Below are 21530 nucleotides of genomic sequence, written 5' to 3' on the forward strand. Positions count from 1 at the left end.
AAAGTTAGCAGAGAAATTACTGAGGGTTTGGTCCTAACCAAAATGTGACGTTGTGAATACCAAATTACATCACGCTTGTGAAGATTCCACATCAAATTGTCACAACTTGTCGAAGTTTTGATAGCTCCAAACGAGAAAATGTGCTACAAGCGGAAAGAATAGTCCAATATGAAGGTGATAATACTGGAGATTCTTGTTCGTCAACTCGTAGTCGAGTATGACCATAGCAATACTGACAGTATAACAATGTCTAAGGGGCGGAGGGATGAATCCGCAGGTGGCTTATAAGGCCAATTCGTGCAAGAAAACCCCTTCCACAAGTCGGACACCAGTAAGAGGGGGTCATATTGGTAGGTTGGTCAGCTCTAGCCTTGCGTTTTTGGCGTTTGTTTTTGGCTGCGTTGGAGCGTTTATTTTCTGAGTGGATGGCACCTTTGTGAATCAGATTACGCCAAATCGGTCTGTCAGATGCTGCAGTTTCCCACGTTGAAACGTCGATATTGAAGTCTTTCAGATGTGATTTGATGCAGTCTTTATAGCGTTTGCGCTGGCCTCCAACTTTCCTGCTTCCACGGCTTAGTTCACCGTACAACAGCTGTTTGGGTATTCTGGAGTCTGACATACGGCAGACGTGTCCTGCCCATCGTGTCTGAGCTTTGCGCATGGTGGTAATGACGCTGGGGAGGTTTGCTCTCTCCAGAACCTCAGTGTTTGTGATTCTATCCTGCCAGCGGATATTTAGGATGTTTCTGAGACAGCGGAGATGGAACTGCTGGAGAAGTTTCTCATGTCTTCTGTAGATGGTCCAAGTTTCGCAGCCATAGAGAAGTGTTGTTAAGACGACTGCTCTGTACACTTTGATCTTGGTGCATTGTGAGATGCCTCTGCGTTCCCAGACTGACTTCCTCAATCTCCCAAAGGCACTGCTTGCCTTCGCGATGCGGTTGTTGATTTCTGCATCGATGTTGGCGTTGCGGGAGAGAGTGCTGCCGAGGTAGGTGAAGTTTTCTACATCTTGAAGTCGCTGCCCCTTAACTGTGATGTTTGGTTCCTGATATGGTTTTCCTGGGGCGGGCTGATACATCACTTCAGTCTTCTTGATACTGATGGTGAGGCCAAAGTTGTCACAGGCGGATGAGAAAGCGTCCATTTCCTGTTGCATGTCATGCAATACGTAGACAATACGTAGACAACTCGGCTCATAAGCAGATTTCGAAAATGATCTCGAACATTAGGCGGAGCTTTTTCATGAAATCTTTTACAGTTACTACCATAAACCAGAGAGCCTAAAAAAGGATGGGTCTTCATGACCACAAAAATAAATCGATAGTTCATTCTTTTGTGTTTACACATAATTAAGTGAGTTTAATAAAAAAACGGAGCGCAATGTCTTCAACAGCATAAAAATAATTTTCAAAAAGAAATATTTTAAAATTCAACCAAGGCAAGTTGAGATTTTTGATAAAGAGAAAATAAAAGCAAAAGAAAAATTAACTCCATAAAGAGGGCGAATAAGGACCATATAATTTGCTTGTATCTATTTATATTGTTTATTTGTTTCGAATGTGGGAGCTAGATGAATCCCTGAATCCAATAAATGTCAAACAGGCTGAAAAGAGACTATAAAAATTCAACCAGGGCAAGTTGAGATTTTTGGACTATACATTTTAAGAATCGTAAACAAACACTTGATCTATAAAAATCTTTTATATAAAAAAAATAAGAATGCCAGGGCTTTTTAGTTAGATTCAGTCAGTAATTTTGTTGATTTCTTGCAGCAACCACATCAAAGGATACGCAAACAGAGCAGAGCTAAATGAGGAGTAGTCTCTTATGGCGACCAACAGATAAACGAAAATACAGTGGCAATTATTGCTCGAAACTAGCACGCGGTCGGATTAAAATAGAGATCTGACGCCATTAAAAATGGTCACGTGAAAGATTCACGTCAGAAAAGCTAAAAATAACCAGAATTCATTGATTTTTTGAGGGATCGTCGCTGCTGGGAGATCGTCAGAGGCGCGAAAATCTGGCGCGAAGATTCTAGCAACAATCGGGTGAAATAATTTTCTTCGTCTGGCTGACATGAAAAGTATTCAAAGGTGCTAAATGGCTAAGACATTAAGAAAACTAAACAATGAATTAATTAGATCACTATTCATACAGAAACACTGGCTTCAGTCGCGTGATATAGCAAATAAGCAGAAAACAGAACAGAACGATAAATGGCGAACGACCGACCCACAAGCGAGTCAGACAATTAAATTAGGCTTGAAATTATATGGTTAAAGTATATTTCTATTTATGGATCATTCCTGATTGGGCTCTAGGATTAGTGTTAATCTTAGTGGAGTAACACTCGTACCGCGAGCGATGTCTCAGTGATAAATCTTTTTCGTTCAAAAGAAAATATGACCGGTGGGACAGCATTAAATAATTAGAAAATAGGGTATGGCTATGTTCCGGTAATTATCCTATTCGACAATCGACCTTTAGTTTGCCCAATAGGTTTTAGTCTTGGATATGAAAAAAATGGCAGAAACGAGATAAGTAGACGGCTGAAGAGAGACTTTAGTAAACACTAAGATCTTAAATCGACGGCCAATTGCTTATTTACATCTCGTAGCCCGGCTGTAAAACAAAAATAATTTGTGGACTCCCGCGTAAAGATAAAGTAGCATTTAAAAGAACCATTGCCGGCCAGTGATAACAGAACAATGCACGCGATCTTAGGCACAAAACATTTAACCGAACGTCAAGTGAAATATGTTCCGTCTTTTACTCTTAGTATTTGTCCCTTTTTATTCCGTAAAATCAATTATTCAATGATGACGCTGATGGTATTTCAAAGATGCTTCAATAGTTTTTACATTATCATCAGAAAAAAGAAATCTTCGAGATAAGTGATAGGATAAGCATAACAGTCTAGCCGAAATATTCTCTTTGGAAGTGCAAGCGCAAAAAAAGGATTCTATTCAAAGCCAATATACATTACAAACAGGGAAATAGGCTTACTTATACGGTGTCTATTCAATAAAACAATCAGGTCCAAAAAAAATAAAAACCATACAAAAAAATTCAAACCACTTTGAAGGGAATCAGCTAACTGGAGTTATTTCATAATATAATGCGAAACTTACAATGTTATTTTTAGTTAATTTCATAAAACAGATTCAGGAAAGCAATACAATCACTCAGACTTCAACAATCTTTTTTCTTTACAAGATTAAGATACTTATGACAAAATAGAATTTAATTTTCAGCAAGATACCAAGTACTGGAGAATGTCTGTTCGTGAAAACTATGTGTAGCCCCACAGACAAAGACATGCTCATGCTGAAGTATTTTCTAGAGGATTTCCACGAGGCAAGCGTCGAACAGTGCAGCCTTCTGTTGCGACAGAGGGCTTAGACTGCTGGCAAGAATATATAAACAAAATCCATTCGCTAATATCACAGAGTCAACCTGATAATCAACTTTTTGGATGAACAAGTTTTAATTGCGCTGGGTTTACGCTTGTAAAGCATGCGCATCAAAGAGCTTATGCAAAGACTCGAGCTGTTTAAATGGGAACAGCGTGAAAAATCAACAATGCCTATTCCAATAGTCAGTGATTCGCGGTCAGGGTTCCGTCCTGGTGTTTTTGAAGCACGTCGTTGCATTCTTTTAAAAATCCAAATGACTCTTAAGAACTTTATTCGTTTAGCATATACAAGACTTCTCCCGTTGCTTGGTGAGAGGCATCTGTCGAGAAAGCTAGAATTGGCGAAACCTACGTCGTTTGCTTTATAAGCGAAATGACATTATCGATATAAGCGACCTGTAGTAGACAAAATTGAGTTAAAATTCCACCAGAGCAGTGCCATCCCACTCTGTCGATAATTCATTTACCATTGACACACTTTAACCGCTGCTGCTTTTTAACTCCACCGAAACCAAAATACAGTGATTCATAGGAATCGACTCCACTAGTCTAAAAGTCAGTAAATTAATTTGGCGTCCTTAACAGCAAGAAACATTGGAATTGAATACGAACCTATTTTCATGTCGGGCAGAAACCACTTGGTGGAAGCTAGTTACAAGGATATTTCAGAGAAAAACATGGCGGCGTTGAACAAAAAAAAAAAGCAAAAACCAAACGTTTGCTATGAATTTTCTCCTTCAAATTAAATTAAGCTGAACAACATTAAATGTTTCTTAAATTAGAATCTCTGGTCGGAATTGAGAGTCCGCACTACCGGGTTTTTATTTAGACTTAATTGGTTGGCTAGCGACATACGAACTACAAGGCAAGCACAATGTGAACGTTTGGAGAAAACAAGCTCACTTGTGGACGCGAGAGCAGAAAAATTATCTTTACAGCCACACTCAAAGCCACTCAATTTTCCGAAAAGTCGCCATAATATCGCTCTACTTTTTGGGGCAATGGAATTTGAATATTTCATCAAGAGAACAAATGGGAGTAAGCAAACCAACAAAAGCCGGGGATGAATTATTAAGCACATGTAAATCAGGTCTTTGAAGCGAAAATTTACACCATTAATATTTAATTCTAGCTGGCACTGCCAACCACGAATCATAGAACAGCGTTTTTCAAAAAAAAATCTCTTGAAAATTAAGGAAAGGTTACGAAATGCAATTCTCTCGGGCGAGAGCACTCTTTACATACATGCTTACCTTTCGAGAGTGTCCTAATTGCTAGTCTATAACTAGTAACAGGTACCAGTATAAGAAAATAAAATCACAGTCCCTACCAGTAGTAATATTTGTCCTCAAGAGGAGAACAAATTTATTGGAATGCCTACAATAAGGGTCTACTCTAAGGCGAGATAAAAAAAAAGATCATTATTTACGTAGTTCTTTTAAATTTCAATTATAACTCTGCCGGAAGTGGGATTGGGTTTTAGTATTCGCGGGAAGTTTGTCTAGTGCTTCGTATGAACCGCCGTATGTATGAACCCGTATGTTTCTGACACTGGCAAATATAAACCTATGCAGACCAAGGTTACTGTTCTTTGGGGTTATTTCAGGGGGGCTTATGGCCACAAAAAAACAACAAACGTTCGTCTCGCAGTTTTTGTATGTCAACTTCGTTCTAGGTCAATGTACTTCGTCTGATGCCAAACGCCAAACTGCGAAGTCGTAACACTTATGAATGACTTGAGAACTTTTAACTTTTCCGCGTGAAAACTTGCGATAACATTTCTATGAATATTCATGGTTAATTGCGGTCAGCGAAGAGAGTTTGGTGTAACAAGACCGGTATCCCACGAAAACGGGAAAATTCTTCGCGAGGCCAAGCTGTCGTCTTGTTGTTTAGATATTGCTAGATACTGAAGTCTATAATGCAGAATCCCAAATTAGTTTCACCGCTTAAATATTACGTAAATGAGAAGTTAACGCACACCAATCCAACATTCTCGCTAGCTTTACGGACACCTGAAGATGTCATTGTTATTCACTACACCGCAGCTAACGAAAGTTAGTTGGCTTTACGCTTAGGATTAAATTCGTTCTAATCCACAAGAAAAGCGAATAATCGGCTGAGTCTTCGTATTTCTAAAGTGCGCCGCGCATTTACGGCTCTTCCGAGCTGACTATTGTTATAGAATAAAAATGTAAATAAAAATATCCAGAGAGCGCTTTGAGTGGCTCGCGTATAACGAGCGTTCAACTCGGTTCGATTCAATCGCGAGGGTCTATCATGTCTCGGACGTAACCATCTTTGATAATCGAGAAAAGAAAAACGAATTATGGAAATAAACACAAATGATTTTCATTAAGGGGATAGTTAGAGGATTTCCCTAAGATTCTGATCTCGTCAAATGAGAAATTGAAGTGCAAGAAATACCGACTTCCCTAAAGTTATAAATATATATACATGACAATCGTGATGGGTGAACGCTCTGGTATAATTGTTTATCTTAGAGAAAACAGAATAGAATTTAAGAATACAGTCAGATGAAACGAATAGACTTCAAACCGACATGTTTTGAGCGAGTACGGCTGTCTGAGCACGAATAGAAAGAAACAGCATTTTGCGAGTAGAATTGAGAGATTCAAAATAGGCAAATGATGAATTTCAATCGCCATAATATATTCACATAGTAAAGCGATAAATACAGCCTGGTAGATCTCGTTCAGCGTCTGTTTTGGAACTATTGATTCCTAAAAACCCTTTAGAAGATAGTGGATTTATATGGTGTCATACATAAAGAGAATTTGGGTCAAAATTTGCCTTCAGTATAAGCGTTGACAGGTATAATTCTTTTCTGTTTTCTCTTCTAATTTCATCCGAGAGTGAACAAATTCTCAAATAGGGATAAAAACTGTAGGTAAGACAGCCAGTCTTTTATCAAGGGCATGAAATCCTATAGATTTTCCAAAAAAAACCGTGCGGCGACCAAAGCAGCATAATATTTAAATATTTACGCATGGGCCAAGAGAATGCACACAGCTTCAGTCTATGACTAGAAAATCGGGAAATAAACGCAGAAAAATGAACAAAATGGGCAGACCAAATGCTGATGTATCACACAAAAATAGTGTAGTCTCGCAAGACCGTGAGGCACCGTGAGTATCGTGGCGTGAACGTGAAGTAAAGTCAAAACGACGGCCGCGCCATTACTAGAACCTTAGGACGGAAGTCAGAGCGAATACTTTGAGTTGGTACGCGCGGTGGTGTGTGAGATGTTGAAAACGTGCATGATGGTGAATAGCGGCTACATACCTCGCATACTTCTTCCTCGCTGTCTCGATCCTTTAGTGGAACTCCTAATAAATGGTCGGGTACGCTGACGGGCTTCTCCTCCGGCACTGGTTCAAACCCATCCTCGCCGCTGCCCAGTGCGAGTTGTGAACGTTTAAGGTTTTCTTCCCTCGATAATCTTTCGTGTTCAACAGCCTTAAGATGAGCCCTTGCGGCCGCCTGAGCTGCGATCATATTTGGACTGATGCCGCTGAAAGTGAAATTCTTTTCTGAAGTTCAGCTGCGCCAACAGAGCACATAACATTTGAAGTCCCCCTTCAGAACTTCCAGAGCCTCACAACAATCGCGCACCACACAGAATTTGCAGTCGAGAATTTGCCACACGCACAACAATTCACGGCCGTCCACCCTGGATCATTTTTAAGAGATTCTCACTTCAAGAAATCAGAAAACTTGCGCAAAAACAAGGGTTCGCCATGACGATAATGCTGGTAAACAGCGAGTCATTAAAAATAAAACAACACCTGGTTTGAGAAACCGGCCCCGCGCTCGCAAGGCAAGTCGGGACGATCCTCTCTCAACGTCACCTTCTGCCGTTTGATTGGCTGTTTCTTGACTACGGTGATTTATCGCCGCTGAATAAATTTCTCCGACAAAATGCTAAATATTTGTGGGTAAGACACTGAGAACTAGTAATGTCGTTGTTTTTAAGAATTCCTGGCTTTGCGCTCAATTCTTCATTTAAATGAAATCTAAAACAGATCGGATTTGAAATGGCGACAATTTGAAAAGACGGAAATAACCAACGTTTAATGCAATTTCAAAAGTGTCATCAAAAAGAGAGAAAAGAAAGTGCAAATTGTAAGTAAAACGTTCAAATTTACAACCCGCTATATTTTTTTTCATTCTAGCCAAACGCGATCGGAATATACAATTGACACCAAACAAAAACAATTCATTCCGCAAAAAAAATCTCGGCGTCGTTATTGGTCAAGTATATCACGTGTTAAAACACCAATGCATAAGATTGGTGGCATGCAACACATTCCAAACGCAAAACACCGCACACCAAACAATGCTATCAAGTCATCAGAACATTAGAAAGCTACAAAGTCATTGGAGCCATTATTGCCTTGCTAACAATAGCGAGTACGCACTCAAAAGCGAGACTGCGAGTTTTTAAGTTTACGCGTAATATTGCGATTCTGAGTGGAAAAGAGTTGTGTCAAATGTAAGACCGACTGATATTTAGAAGCGGAAATAAGTTAGTTATTGGTAACACTGTAGCCCGAGTTTTCGGCTCTTATCTAGATTTTATTGTGAGGCTTACGCATTTTATTTGCGGTAACATCGCATTTTAGAGTGTAACTCGATAAAAGATGTCGGTTGTTTTAGCAGACAGCACCTCTGGCTAAATATTCACTACAGCCCCAACCCGGCTCTACTGAATCGTCGGGAATACGTAATTAGGCATCGGAGCAGGTGATTGTTGGGTTTATAAAGAATAATAAAAAAAAAAAACATCGAAGCATGCTAAGTTTCCCACGCTCAAAACAAATTTATTACCCTCAAGAAAATATATCATATACCTAAATAAGCCATGAGCACTATTTTCATACGGAACAAACCACAAAAAGTCGAAAAATCATAAAGCTCTCGAAAAAAAAACATGACAAAAAATAATAATCAACAAATCGTTCAGACTTTTTAACGAAATTTGACCGAGAAACCCCTTTAGGATTAGATATTATTTCAAAACTGACAAAAACTAAAATGTCTAAAAACGTTCAAGTTGACTTCTTAAAGAGTTTGGGATAGTTTTGCATCCAATCCCCAGCTTCACAGCTACTACCAGTACGAGATCAATTTAAACTTTTCGTTGCTAACACAGAAACTGCTGAAACAAACTCTTAAACAGAAACTTTCGGGCAAACCTGGCGTCCAAAAAAAAACTGGCCATCGTGTCAAAACAAAGTTAGAGACATTTTTTGCAATCATAACGCGTCGCAGACTGTGTTAATTAATGGAGTAAACAGGAAAACTGTTAGAAATGATGCATGATTAGCTAAACAAATGGGTAATGTGAGCCAGAAGTTCACCGTACCTGCAGTTCTGGGAATCTTGCGCCATCCCAAGGGACTTGGGTTCGGCTTTTGCAGAACTCCAACAACAACATAAGCCTTTGGAGCATTTTTCTGATTTCACGCTCATCCCCAACCGTACTGCATCATACTCATCGTCCTGTTTAAAGAAGTTATTAATAGTTAATGGATTGATCCCTGACAAAGACATATTACGATTATGCATATTTTTCGTGCTAGGCCTTGACGGAGAAGTTCATTGTTGGTTCCCCCCAATCAAATCCTCACTTTCTATCGACGATGGCAACCCTAGGACATACATACTAGGAAAACAGCTCGTAGATACGAAGAGCACGCGACCCTAAACCGGGTTTCTAAAGCCATTCCCCAAACGACAACTGGTAAAAGGCATGTCGAAGTAAGAGCGGATTGGTGATATGGAAATTTATCATCTCCCCACTTCGTATTTAATCGGGGAAATCCTTTCAGAATCATTCTTAAGTTGATCAAATTATAGGAACCAAAGATCACAGGCCAACGTTTAACGAGCGAGACTTAGGGACGGAAAGCTTGTAAAAGTTTATTAAAAAGGAAACCTATCAAAAGTGAAGACCCTTACAAGATAATTCCAACATTCGTGTTGGTTGAAAAGGCAAAGTAAGAAAGAAAGAAAGAAAGAAAGAAAGGAAGAAAGAAAGAAAGAAAGAAAGAAAGAAAGAAAGAAAGAAAGAAAGAAAGAAAGAAAGAAAGAAAGAAAGAAAGAAAGAAAGAAAGAAAGAAAGAAAGAAAGAAAGAAAGAAAGAAAGAAAGAAAGAAAGAAAGAAAGAAAGAAAGAAAGAAAGAAAGAAATACATTCCCTAGTTGGATAAATTCCCCATGTCGTCGTAAACTTCGGCTAAACGACGTGTTTGTCCATTTCTATTCAACTATCCTACACCTTCTTGTAATTAATATCTCCACTATTAATCCTGATTACTATAGTATGGTGATTTAGCAAACAGCCGAAGTCTTACATGTTTGGTAAATATTAATTGTATCTGCTAAGTCTACGAAATACAAGCGACAGATTGGTTATTTCGTTGTGTCTCAAAGTTCTTATGTTGTACGGTTTTGGTGGCTAAAACGTCTTTATTTTTTGTAACGAAACATACCTTAGGGGGGGGGGGGGGGGGGGGCTAGAACAATGTCATCCAGAATAACGTAGTTGAGCTCGTAGCATCCTTAAATCCAGACACGTTTTTTCCGAAAAAAACAATATAGAAATTACTTTCGCAAACGTCTCAATTTTCATGTTATTTTTAATGGGACGTTTTTTTTTTCGCATTCCTGCGTAACATTTTCTCATTAGGAAATCACGTCAATGCTTTTCATCGAAGGGTCTTTCTCATCACATATTATTTACATATACAAGTTTATGCTAATAATCGGTTGTCAGAGAAACTAGAAACCTACATTTACCTTAACATACATGATTATAAATTTTGAGAACAATAAAGGAAGGAATTCCGTGCATTTTGCAGCGGAAATGCTTCGAGACTCCATGTCCATATGGTGTTTGCAATGATCGCGATGATGTTTTTTTCTGTAAGGTCGTCACTGGCAACGAACAAGAGCGAAAAACAAACAGATCTACTGTATAGGATATGTTTTATTTCAACTTAAAGTTTTACATTCCACGCTATGGAGTCCAATAGAAGAACTCATGTTTAATCGAGTCACGCAACCGCCCAAACTGTATTCAGTTACGAGAAATAAGGCGATGTTGAAATCGATGATGATTATCAGTATGCTTAAGTGTATAAATGAAGTGACCTTAAACCTTAGAAGAACCGTAGCTTGGAAAGCGCACTTCATGTTACCATGAAGACATAAGGGCAACGATTTATATCGACAATATATTGCCGACAATCGCACGAATAACCCAAAGTACAGAATACTTCGCAGAAATGGGACTGTTTTTTATCCGATACGTCGAAATACCTATGTGTGTTAATTTTATGAGTTTTATGATAGAAAGCACTTAAGGGAAATGCATGCTTTGACTAAGAAATTTAAATATGAATATGATATATGAAGGAGTGTCGAACAAAACTACGTAAAATTTCCTGTTAACTTCATCAAAGTGATACCAAATTATCCACGAAATGGAATATGTCCTGGGGGTTTAGTTGGTCACCGAATTCCATTTTTAAGGTTTCAGTGGGCTTTAAACCTGTACTGAAACCCACGAACACGACTTTTATCATTTTAACAGTCATAACCGTTGACAACATTCCCTTTCAAAACCATTACTGTATTTATTCTATTCACAATATTGAGCAATATTTTAGTTACAAAACTTTTATTTCATTTAAAAACTTTTAATGACATACTTTAAGTGAACACATGCTGGTTGTAAAATGCACGTGAACTCCTCACGGCACTCGATCTCAATGCAAATCGGCATTGTCACCACAGGGAACCCGGGATAAATACAATATGAATAACGATAGACTGAAAAATCAAATGATTTCGCTACGAATATTAGCGAGAACTGCCCAGCGAAAAGAGGTGAGGCCAGCACAAAACATGAATTGGATACATAGAATCTTTGTCACGTGCCAAGTACCGACTTTAGCTTGCATTGCCAAATTCAAACTAGCCAATTTATTTTGGATTATCTAAAAACACTGATTAAAATATCGCGAAACTTTATTTGAGGTGCAGAATCAATCAATTTATTGTGACTGGCTCACAGATCAACTGGAATCCTAAGATTCTATTATTTCTATGGTAAAAAGATTCCGGACGACGGCAAAGCTCATTCCAATACACAGCTGATCTTTGCCCCATTCCCATAATTTGTAGGAGGGAGGGGGGGGGGAAGCTTTTGAATAACCGTGCCCCCACTACCACCACCACCACCACCACCACCTTAGAGAAATACCGGCCTACTCACGATATATCACGATATGGACTTTCCAGCCAAAACAATATCATATCTGAGCACGTTACTTATAACTCACTAAGTAAACGAAGCCTTTTTCGTTACGCAATGCAACCTTGAAGAGGCTAGTTCTAATGAGAAATAGCGGAAGCCTATTTCCTTATTCAACCACATTTTTGTTATTTTATTTATTCAATATTGAAAGGCAGGTTATGTGATGAGATCTCAAAATAACCATAAAAAATAAAGTTCTATATACTTTATTGACTAAATTCACAAAACAAAACTATCATAATCTTCCTCAAATAAACCGATGGAAATAGATGCTTCCGCAAACAAAAGACAAGCACTGCTTCTTCTGAATTCAACTTTACACATTGAGTAACACCGTAGCTTTTTATCATGTTAATTATGAAGATTTATATTTTATGAGTAGCATGCATATGACCGTGTCTTGCCTCTTAATTAAATCTACTTTGGCGTTTATTGCGTTTTCGAGGAAACTACCGCGAATGGACGCCGTAAACACACATTAGCTTCTTGTATTTGTAACTGCAAGACTATACGATTAGCGAGAGGGTGCTCCACAGTGACTAGGTGGGTATTTTAAAAGGGTGCAACTTTGGTAAAAAAAGAATTAAAACTTAAAAAAGGTCGAAACCCTGTCGAGAACCGTACTTGCCCTTAAAAATGTCGAAAATAATTTTGTGAGCTCTAACTACGATCAACTAGAGGATGCACGAGTCTATGCCAACCGAAAAGGCCGAGTGTAAGTCAAACTGAGCATTTTTTTTTTTCAAACACGATGTTACTGTTATTTCTTAATGCAATATTTTTATTCAAACAAATTTGCGGGGAGCTATGTTCGTTATGATGTGTTGCGAAGCCGCATATTGAGATAACGTGAACCGAAATTAGGAAACTCCAAATAAAATAGGAGCGGCTGCCCTCCGGCCATATAATGAAGAATCTTGAGTGCGACATGTCACGAAAATGCTGAGGAAAATAAGAGTACGGAAAAGCTTTTTTAAATCATGGGCAATGTCAGAAACCAATCGTACACCAAAAAAGTTGTGAATTGTAAGAGCTTTTGTGTAGCTTCAAGCTGTATTTTAAGTGAGGGCTTAGTTATTGTTGTAGAGAACGGATTTTTTTTGCGTGAAATCTTACTTTTGATGGTGTTACATGCAACGCATGAGCAACGAAAAAGACTCGTGTTAATGGAAACAATAGTTATTCTTGTTGAATTAGCTCACAATTAAGCAAACAATATCATCAACGTATTATGGCTCCAGTCTTCATAGAAAACTGGAAAAGCGCCACGTCAGTTTATAGCCACTCTCTTGTAAATTTGCAGACAGAGAGGTTGTTAATAATATATATTAAAAAGGACTCTTTTGAGATGCGAGCTTCGGTACATTAATCATTGTAAAGCGTTAGGGTCAAGGCTGCTGTCCTTGTGGTTATATTCCCACCAAGCGTCAATCTACCTTTTAGCGAAGATTTCATTTTTTGGATTCCCCGTGGAGATAGCACTTTTTAATTTCTTAAGAAATTATACATGTCAGAGGATGGAAGTAATCTTTGTCTGTAAACTTTTAATCTTTGAACTTAAGAAGTTTACCCAATAGGATTTTCCAGGAGTGTTTATTCTTTCTAAGATATTCGGCTCAAAACTGCGAAACAATGTTTGTGGGCAATTAATGATTGGGGGGAAATAAATGTATGCCATTTATCTAAGACAGAACATAGAAAATCTACTAACAGATAAGCATCAAACAGCCAGTCATTCTAAAAACATCCAGCGTAGTGGAAAAATGCTTGCTATATAAATGAAGGTTGAATATATTTAGAAATGAAAAAATAAAATAAAGTAAAAAATGAACTGCTATCTGTAGGGAAAAGGCCGAAATACTTTTCCATCTTCCTACTATATCCAGTTAAAAGTGTTTGTCCATGACCGCTGACAAAATTACGATCTTATATTTTGGTGACGAAATCACCACTCCCGTATTTATCACTGTTGGGAAGACTAACATTATCATTGATCTTAAATGGGGGGCCCTTAAATGGCCAGTCCACCTCTTTGATGCCTACATAATGCATTCCGGAAAACCCTGTCAACTTGTAGTTAGCTAGTAACTGAACTCTCTTTTGACACCATTTTTAAAGTTGATTTCACATTTTTGTCAATATTGCATTCACGTGTTCATTTTTGGGTATTTTTTAAGTATGTTTCCATAGCCAGATAGATAAAGTTCTCATATAGCACCAATTTAGGCTATATCCATGCATGTTTTTAGCACAGTTAAAAAAAGAGCAAATTGATGTGATAGGGGTAAAGGCCTACCAAGGGAAAAGTCGACGGATCAAGTGAGTCAAGTCAACGGGTCAAACAATGGAATGAAATCAAAGGGCCAATCAATAAGACCAAGGGAAAAAAGAAATAAAATTAAAAGACTAAGTTATAGAGTCAAAAAATGAAAAGAAAGTCAACAAGCTAAGTCAAACCTCCACACAAGGACATAAAAAGTCTAAGGGATAAGTCCAAAAGTCAATTTGATAAGTCAATTTAAAGAAGTAAGTCAAAAGGCAAAGATACACGCCAAAGCACCAAATCAAGCAACAAGTCAGAAGGTACCAAGTCAGAAGAAAAGGATTCAAAGTTAGAAGTCAGAAGGAGTCCAGTCTAAAGGAACCAAATCAGAAGGGAACAATCCAGAAGGTGTCTAAAACAGAAAGGACCAGGTCAGAAGAGAAAAAGTCAGAAGGCCCTAAGTCAGAAGGGAGCATTCCAAAAGGGGGCTAAGACAGAGGGGTCAAAGTCAGAAGGGGTTCGTCAGAAGGGACCAAATCAGAAGGGACCAATCCAGAAGGTGTCTAAAACAGAAGAAACCAGGTCAGAAGTGAAGAAGTCAAAAGGGACCAACCCTTCCCTGAATAGCAAAGCCGTTCCAAGGTGATCAGCACACACAAACACGATTGTGATAAAGATAAAAAGGCAAAACAATAATAAAACAATTAATCTTTCTATGAACTCATTCGATTGGCATGGTGCGGGATGAGTCAGGCAATCTAATATTGTGAGCGTGATCCACTTTTAATCAACTTCACTTTTTTTCTAAACGACCAGCAGGTGTGGGCCACATAGTGATCCAAGGCCAAAGGGCCAAAAGGAAAGGCAGGAAAGCGGAGAAAATTGCGTGCAGCAGCAAGAATTTGCCGCGCGTCGAAGTGATAAACGCCAACCGCACATTTTAACAATTAACCCTGACGCCAAAATATGGCAATATATGGCTGTGAAAGGAAATCTCTTTGAAATGATGTATTGCACAATTGAGACGCATCGCACGGGGGAGAAAATGAGCGTGATGGATGACACCACACCACGCAAACTATAATGAACCACTGAGTATAGTTCTTAAAAATATTAAAACGAATATGAAAGTTAATCGCCAACGCCTTAATATACATTCCTGATCTAAAACCGTCTTTTAGAATGATTTTACAGCAACGCAGGCCTAACTCAATGTAAATTTATGATTTTTGTCGTAGAACAGCTTGTGGCTTTAAAAAAGTGTCTTCGAAATTACAATCGCGAGACGACTAATTCAAAAATCCGTAACACATATCTACATCATGTAAAGAGCAAATTTAATTTTAAGTGGGGCATCGCTTATTCATGAGCATCGCTTGTGATAAACGGTAGTAAGGATGATGTAATTCCATGTAAAGCCAAGCACGGATGAGCACGTTTTTCTCTTAAACGAACAGCACATGAAACGTGCTTGCTCCGAGTATTCGCTAAACCAATTTAATTCCCATTTAAAAACGCTACATTATCAATACAATAAACATTGAATGCGTAGTTTGAAACTACTTTTTAGTACGAGTAAACCATCTTGCTACTGCAATGTAACTCGGTTTACTCGAATTCTCAAGGAAAACAAAAGTAAGTCCGAGTTAACGGGAAGTTGGAAAAATCCGAGTAAAAATGACTGAAACTCACTCTCTAAGGAGCTTTGAGTTCAATTCGAGTTCGTGGGAAGCTCGAGTTATCGGGGTTCCGCTGAGAAATAAGAAATGTATTACACTCTCGAAGCGATTGAGCTAAAAGCTATTCATAATATTCAAGAAAATGCAAAAGCTAAACGTGATATAACGAAACGCGAGATCGCCCACTTCTTGCGGCGTTTTTTAAATGTAATGCGTTTTCTTTATGACCTTTCGATTCATATTTGTATGGTTCTAAGCGGTGAGAATTCTCACGAATATGTGACGGAAGGAACCCGTGACAGATGCCAGGTTGTAAGGCGAAAAACATATATCGCGTCGTTTAAGTTTATCATTATTATGTTCTAATTGCGCAATGGCAGAGCGAAATTGAAATGATAATGGGGAGTATACAGTATAAATAAGATATCAAATGCGAAACCACTTCCTATTCAATGCTCACATCTTTGATCTGTTATTCGAAATCAGGCATTTTATGGCTGAATAATGGGTGCGTTATGAATTTCCCGCCAAAAAGATACCAACGATGCCTGCTAGTTTTCGCGCCAAAAAGTAATTCCTTGCGGTGTGGGATTCTTCCATTCATGCAGTCATCAATAAATTGTGGCAATGATACCAATAGTAGATGGAAAAACACCTTTTGGATAATACATTGAAATATCAATATTATCGCAAGCATTGGCATTGAACTTGTGAATCTTGCTATCACAAATTACGTGCTGCTAGAAATGCCAAGACATGAAATTTCGCAACGAAGCATCACAAGCCTTATCAGTTAATTCAACATCAATGATAATGATGTTAACTTTCAGTCACGCACTTTAAAATTTTATATTCCCTAAAAGGTAAATGTCATTGACACAATTTATTAATTACTGCATGAATGAAAGGAACCCGCACCGCAAAGTACACGCGTTGTGGTCTTTTTGGCGGGAAATGCCTAAGAAAAAATGTACAAGCAAAAACTGCGCACGGCTTATTGAGAAAATAAGGTTTTATTTTAAGCGATGTGTGCGCACTTGAGAAAATGTGCGTAGTGCTAACTACGGATGTTCGGCCTCACGTATAACCGTTAAGCCCGGTGCACACGGTGAGGAAAATTTCACGCGTGTACTTTGCTCACTGCCTCGGGAGGCCAAAGTGCACGCGTGAAATTTTCCTCACCTTGTGCGCCGGGCTTTAAGTCACAGAAGGCACGACTGTACAAAACTTAAGCAATATTTTGAAGGGAAAATAGGGCTCTGATCAGAAATTAAGCTAACTTTCCTCTCAAATATCTAAATTTCATATCTTCTAAATTTCTTTAAAATTTTGAATTAAACTTTTTGTCAGAGGAACTCCTTGAATGCGGAATCTTGGGCTTATATAATGAGAATTGGACAATTTCATGCCATTTTTTTGCTCTGTCATTGTTGCAAACTTAGTACGAGCATAGAAACAAACAAGGAACAATCATGTGTTTTTCTGACAAACTTTTATACATAGAAGCATTATTTTTTTGAAAAACAACCACATAAAATTGAAGCTATCGTTATTAATAAAAACAGATTTATGTTCCCATGGTTACTGTAGAGGAAAACGTCACGGAAACATACGGACTACACGTGCGATGCTAACTTAAAACTGCCTACTAGTTTACCCAGGAGCATTACCCATCAGAATGTAACATATCGTAAGAAATCTCGGACTATAGAGATACTATCCCCCCTTCAAATATTTATCTTAAAATCGCTGCTTATTCCATTTCTAGTTGGTTAATACCCGTAGGGCAATAATGGAAGTTAATCGCGTTTGAGATGCAAAAAATAAACAAAATTTGATGCTCGTTAGTTCACAATGTGCCTTGAAATAGACTCTTCATTCAAATTAAAATAAATGTGTCTTCAGGAAAAAGTAAACTTATCAAACAACTATGCTCTTAAAAGGTTTTGACAAGCTCGTGACAAACTTCGTCTGCATACCACCATGCATAATTAAGTATGAAAAGACATTTCGAAGTAAGGTTATGAGTTAAAGAAGAGATATTGTTTGCATTTTAAAGTATTGTTTTCGAATTCATGTTGCAGTGCATAATTTCTTTTTTAAAAAAAGCTTAAAAAGTCTTACCTTGTCAAGGTTTTGATTGTGATCGTCAGAGACACAATATTTTAAATTGTTTTTTTTTTCGCGCCTCTCTAGCTCCTTCGTTAATAAGCCAAAACATACCCATACTTTACGCCTTTTTGGACAATAGCCAAACAACGTATTTAAAATAGACATACATACTTAATTAATGATTCGTAATTTTTCGCGCGCTTTTTTCTTTGCGCACATGATTTTAACAATAGTTTTGCTTCGCAAGTTTTGCGCAGCGCTTTTCATTTCTTTTGCTGAGATCCCTTGAAGAGCGAAAATTTATTACATTAAAAGTATACCTCAAGTAATCCACAGTTCTCACAGTTTTGCCAAAAAGGGCAAGCTATTCGGTCATGGCAAGTACGATCTGTTACACACGTGGGACGAAAGGTCATATAAAGAATATTTTCTCATTTCTATGATAGACAGATCGTCCACGTGTTTTGCTCCGGTACTAAGATCTTTATAAGATCATAACAGAAGAAAGAACAGGACAAGGACTGAGCTAACAGTAGTTTCTTGTGGGACGCTGCCATTTGACAGATGAAGGCAATGATAAGGTTTTCACGGACTGAGAACGCTCCTGGAGAAAAGCAGCAATCAAGCATGCTGGGATAGAGGTCGAATTAGCGGGGCATTTTATAGAGAATCTTGTGGTTGATAAGGTCAAAACCTGTCCGCGAAGAACAAGTTACAGGAAAAGTTCACTTTACATAGGGCACCCAGGTGTTGTGGATGTAAGGCATCAAGTATTGATTTCCCTGTACAAGTAAACTTATTTTTTTAAGTTGTGAAAGATTGGTGGTATAGTTATTTGAAGAGTAAATTGTGTAATGGGCATCGCAATCTGGCAAGGTAGGGCCCTCGACCGAGCATCGGAATGATGGCGCGCTTCACGAGTGGAGACAGGATTCCCTGGCGCACAGGGGCGTTGTAGATGGCCGAAGCAGCGACTAAATCAAAAGCCTCAAACAACAAACACTCAAACAACTTCAGTAAAATGCTGGGGATGGAGTCAGGGCCTGGTGTCTTTTTGAATAGGCCATTCCAGCTATAAGATTGCGCGCCCATAACCATAGAAACTTACCTCAACTACCAGAATGCAGCGCGCGCCTTTTTAAGCTTACATCGAACGAAGCGCGCGCTGCATTCCGGTAGTTGAGGTAGGTTCCCATGGTAAGTGCGCGCGCATGCTTATAGCTGGAATGGCCTATTGAGTGAAGTCCCGGGTAGGCTTCTCTGGCAGCCACGGGGAGACCCTAAGGGATAGAGATCACTTGGATGCTTGACACATCCTCTGGGGGGAGGAGGATCATATCCAGATTGATACAGCTGTATGTAACGCCATGTTGTTTTTACATTTCACGAGATCAAAGAAAGCAATCCATCCCATGAGTAGCAGAGCCGTTGCAGGCCACGTAAGATTTGAGGGGACACAATACAGAAACATTAGGAAAACAATGGGGGGCACAGCCATGCCCCTAATGGTCATTTGCTTGAAATGTTTGAAAATATTGGGGACATGCCCCAAGTGCCCCATCCCCTTCTACGGCCCTAAATAGGATGGATCCAGCTCCCAAAACCTATCAGCGCACTATTCCTGGTGTCACGAGTGTAAATGGTACGCCTCGTGTAACTCATGTTTGTCAGATGCCAATCTAGAGTGTCTGAGTCACGGGTCTGGACTTCTTCGTCGGAACGTTGAAGGAGATAATTCTGTCGAAACTGGGTTGAAATTGCCGACGATGGAGATCATGCTGTGTAGGTGTAGATATGTATAAACTGTAGACTGGATAAAAAAAAAAGCTGAGAGCTTCATTTTATCAAATGCGAATGGTGGTAAATATAACCGCCATGAAAACGGGACGAGAATCGCCTTGTGAGGAACAGATGACTTTGTTAGAGCCACAGAGTCTCAGTGATCGATCTTACCAGGACAAAATCAGGAAGACTTTTACAGGGGATAGTGGAGCAAACAAACGCTGCAACCTGCATGGCTCCGACGATGGAGCGGCTTGATTTTGACTACGTGGATCAATTCTCTTCCATGTATACGGAAATTTAATAAAAGTTATTTAAAACGGTCACATCAATCGGTTGATCATGGCCTAGGTTGAGAAGAGTCGTGAGTCGTGTAGCCGACGTTTGGACGTCTTTGTGATGGCACTCTGCGAACTGATATCCGTAAGGTTTCCAGATAATTAGACTCGCAAAGGCTTAAAAACAATCACATCAATCGGTTGATCATGGCCTAGGTTGAGAAGAGTCGTGAGTCGTGTAGCCTTGTTTGGGCGGTTTCTCAATGGCACACTGCAAACTGATATTCGATAGGTTTCCAGGTAATGAGACTGGCAAAGGCTTAAACAGTAGAAAAGCATCGAGCTAGTATCGGCTTGGGTGACGGCAAAACAGACACAGAGCAAACAACTTCGTAGTCGCCATGATAGACGCCTGCGCACCAATTAGGACGTGCAAACGTCACGCGTAAATGTAAATTTGTCCAGAATAGCCAGAGCATCAAACTATCAAATATGGCGGGAAGTGCTTGAAAGCATGTGAGATGCTTGTGGGTAATGCTATTACACATTTCGAATCCCTGAAATGCTTCTGATAAGTGACAATCGTGGTCATACCACCAGAAGTGAGATTTCAAGGTATTGCAGGGTTTGTTTTTAAATGTTTTACAAGAAGCCTTTTACAAGGACGCTCAATATGATTTCCTTAACAACTTACATTTCACAATTTATCAAACACCATAAAACCATGAAATACACCTTTTTGTCGCAGCCTCGAATGTTAAGTTCGACCATCAGTGTAAACTCTGTAGAAACCCTTTAAAATACTTCTGATTTTCGGAGTCTCAAAATTCAACCTTTTTTCTTTCGTCAGATTTTTTTTTCAAAATGAAAACCTTACGGATTTTTATCATTTGCAGATCGTGGGTCCAGGTAATTATTTGTTTTAAAGAGCAAATAAACTTTTTTTCTCTGTAAAACTCTTGAACAAAACTGCTCAAACTGATCGCGGAGTCTAAAAGTTTGACGAATGTTCTTCTGGTCAGATTTCTTACAATGAAAGTTTAACTACTTTTTAATATTGATTTGAATTAATTGCCGGTTGTGGTTTGTAATTATTTGTAAAAAAATCTCTTTCCTTCGGTAAAATAAACTCTGGTTTATTAACAAATATATCGACCCAAAAATACAAACCCGTGAGTAACGTGGTCACAACGCACACACACTTTCAACTATTAAATGCATCGATTAATAAGTCTGGAAGGAGAATTTAGCTTTCTGTACAATAGCCTTTATGATGCAGTACTACAGCTTAATGAACCCCATGACCTTTATACTTTCTCGGGAATCACCTATATAAAATTGAAATATCGGCAAGAAAACGCAATTAATATGATCATAAAAGTCATGGCAGAGTCTTATTAAGACTGGATTATGAGACCGATTACGATAAGGGTACGGAACTATCTATTGAGAAAACTAACAAAACTATCACATATAATAGTTATCGACTTGTTTTCAGTAAATACGCTGCTTCATCGATAGGTATTTTACCAGTCTAGCTGTACGCTGCTTCATCAATAGGTATTTTACCAGTCTTGCTGGAGGGCGGAGAACGTTCGTAAGCATATAAAATAGATGACTTGAAAATAACGATGCTTTAAGAGTGC

The 21530-nt window shown here is 38.7% G+C and overlaps 1 protein-coding gene and 1 long non-coding RNA gene across 6 annotated transcripts in view; one reads left to right on the forward strand and one right to left on the reverse strand.

Annotated features, from left to right (window-relative positions):
- Positions 1-21530, reverse strand: part of LOC116614450 (sodium channel protein 1 brain) — a 49349-nt gene that overhangs the window by 21838 nt on the left and 5981 nt on the right. For all 4 annotated transcript variants that reach the window (XM_032375470.2, XM_032375468.2, XM_048729863.1 and 1 more), the window contains 2 exons: positions 8814-8950; positions 6731-6959 (listed from right to left, as the gene is read on the reverse strand). In XM_032375470.2, coding sequence (XP_032231361.1) covers positions 6731-6959; positions 8814-8920 — 336 coding nt within the window. In that variant the 5' untranslated portion in view covers positions 8921-8950. The remainder of the gene's footprint in view (positions 1-6730; positions 6960-8813; positions 8951-21530) is intronic.
- On the forward strand, positions 11683-16138 carry LOC125568233. Of its 2 annotated transcripts, none has more exons than XR_007312165.1 (2): positions 11683-14675; positions 14850-16138. It is a non-coding gene; the product is annotated as an uncharacterized LOC125568233 (long non-coding RNA). The 2 variants fall into 2 exon arrangements; XR_007312164.1 differs by having other exon boundaries at positions 14853-16138.

The sequence above is a fragment of the Nematostella vectensis genome, chromosome 7 (genome assembly GCF_932526225.1).
Source record: "Nematostella vectensis chromosome 7, jaNemVect1.1, whole genome shotgun sequence".
Classification (NCBI taxonomy): Eukaryota; Metazoa; Cnidaria; class Anthozoa; order Actiniaria; family Edwardsiidae; genus Nematostella; species Nematostella vectensis.